This window comes from Pseudozyma flocculosa (genome assembly GCF_000417875.1).
Source record: "Pseudozyma flocculosa PF-1 unplaced genomic scaffold scaffold00009, whole genome shotgun sequence".
Taxonomy (NCBI): Eukaryota; Fungi; Basidiomycota; class Ustilaginomycetes; order Ustilaginales; family Ustilaginaceae; genus Pseudozyma; species Pseudozyma flocculosa.
In genome coordinates, this window is record NW_006920877.1 from 803,566 (window position 1) to 804,253 (window position 688).

Here is a 688-nt window from a genome sequence, read left to right on the forward strand (position 1 = left end):
TCGATTCGGCCGCCACGCGCGTCCGTTCAGGCACCGTGGGCGCCACCAACGGCGGCGGTGAGGTGTTTCCGCGCACCTCGACGCCGATCCTCTCTGACCCGAGCAAGCGGCGCGAGGAGCGCAGCCGCGCCATTCAGCTGAGCGGCAACGGGCTGACCGAGTTCGGCGGTGGCGAGGGCGAAGGGATCGGAGCGGCTGCACGGGCGCGCGCGCGGGCCCGGAGGGACAGGACCGCCCACGCCTTGGCGCGCGGTGGTGGGGCGGGAGGGCTAGGACTGGCAGACGACGAGGAGTGGGCCGACGGCGCCGACACGGGCACGCCAGACAGCAGGCGAGGCGAGACGAGCCTGAGCAGCGAGAGTAGCAGCGTCAGCGCGGCTGAAGGAGGCGCGGGCGGCACGGGCACCGAGACGAGCGGGTACCTCGAGACATCGATTGCGGGCGACGAGAGCTACTCGCTGCCGCCGCCGCCGTCGTCGTCGTCGTCCCAACGGATGGCAGGAGCGGGAGCGGGGGTGTCGCCGTTGATGGGCTACGGCCATCCGCTGCCGCCGCTGCCCTCGATGACGACGGGAGAAGAGGGCGAGGGTGAGGCCGAGGGGCAGCACGATCAAGCGCAGACGGCCGCAGGGGCGGCATCGACGACGACGGCGAGCAAGCCGGGCTGGAAGAGGGCGCTGCGCCGGAT

At 73.0% G+C, this 688-nt stretch overlaps 1 protein-coding gene across 1 annotated transcript in view; it reads left to right on the top strand.

Annotated features, from left to right (window-relative positions):
* PFL1_03207 (uncharacterized protein) overlaps nt 1-688 on the top strand; it is a gene marked incomplete at both ends in the record, with an annotated part of 5,133 nt that overhangs the window by 4,057 nt on the left and 388 nt on the right. The window contains one exon of the mRNA XM_007880722.1: nt 31-588. Coding sequence (XP_007878913.1) covers nt 31-588 — 558 coding nt within the window. The remainder of the gene's footprint in view (nt 1-30; nt 589-688) is intronic.